At 36.7% G+C, this 1,154-nt stretch overlaps 1 protein-coding gene across 1 annotated transcript in view; it reads left to right on the top strand.

The window, feature by feature from the left end:
- LOC107571758 (protein TANC2-like) overlaps nucleotides 1–917 on the top strand; it is a 42,735-nt gene extending 41,818 nt beyond the window's left edge. Inside the window, 1 exon segment of the mRNA XM_016258120.1 lies at nucleotides 2–917. Coding sequence (XP_016113606.1) covers nucleotides 2–112 — 111 coding nt within the window. The 3' untranslated portion in view covers nucleotides 113–917.
- The last annotated feature ends 237 nt before the right edge of the window (nucleotides 918–1,154 follow it).

Genomic DNA, 1,154 nt, shown 5'->3' with positions numbered 1-1,154 from the left:
CGTGGCACAGGCGTACCAGGAGAACATGTACCGCCAGCTTTCCCGCGATGCCAGACAATGTCCCACCTCGCCCATCAAACCAAAGAGACCCTTTGTGGAGTCAAATGTTTAATAGGCGCCCAAAAGGGTGGGCATAAGGTGTGAGTGACAGTGAATGTGTAGGTGGAGGTTATTAAAGCCAGTATTTTGAATAGAGGAAACGGCATAGTAGAAACACTTTTAATAAACTAAAAAAACAGAGTTATAGAAGTTGTGTACAATTACCTGTGCCTACTTTAAGTCAACTTAATCTGTTGGTAAAAACTTGAGTGCCAGACACGCTACAAATACCCTGGCAGCACCCTTTTGGAGCATTGGAGTAAAAAAAATGTTCTTTAAAGCTCTGCACATTATTAGAAATTTATTGACGTTCCACAACAGAGGCCGACACACAGAGGAATAGTGTGTCTTGCCATCGTTCCCAGCACTAAAGCAGAAACGCAACTGGCAATCTGTGTTGAACTCATTCCCTCTCTCACTTAATCCTTCTCTCTCTCTTTCCAATGAAACTAAACTAATTTGCTAGGCTTTCTGGACATCATATTGTTGAATTGTTCAATACTGTAAAAAGTGCAAATCTGTTTCAGAAAAATTAAGTTGTAGTTATAGTTATATTTATAATTAAGTTATATGATGTATAGAAATATTAAAGCGGATTTTGTGTCAGGTTTATTTTGTTTTCTCTTTAATTTTGTATCTATTGATTTGGACTTTTGGAAATGGTATCAGATATTTTCAAAATAATGATTCAGAGTTTATTGACTGGAGATTATTATCTTTACAGTTATTACCTTACAGTTCTGACTCCCGAGCAGGAATATTGCTTGTGTCAAAATTCACAGATGTAGAGTGGCAATAATATAAGTTCAAAGCACTTTCGTGGGAATAAGCTTAATGTGATTTTCAAGTAACCCTCTCATTTTGTGGATATCGCTAAGTCTTTATTTACAAAATTAAAAAATTATTTACAAAGTACTGGAGTGCCAATCCAGACGTATTTCAAGTGGAGGAATGTATCACACCATAGACGTCTTATGAACTCTACAGTATACAACGCAACAAAGTTTCAGGGGCGTTTGCAAGGTAGTAATAGAACTTCTTCTCTTTTTTCTGTT

This window comes from Sinocyclocheilus grahami, unplaced genomic scaffold (assembly GCF_001515645.1).
Source record: "Sinocyclocheilus grahami isolate Dianchi unplaced genomic scaffold, SAMN03320097.WGS_v1.1 scaffold1648.1, whole genome shotgun sequence".
Lineage (NCBI taxonomy): Eukaryota > Metazoa > Chordata > Actinopteri > Cypriniformes > Cyprinidae > Sinocyclocheilus > Sinocyclocheilus grahami.
This window is presented reverse-complemented; position numbering and strand designations above follow the sequence as displayed.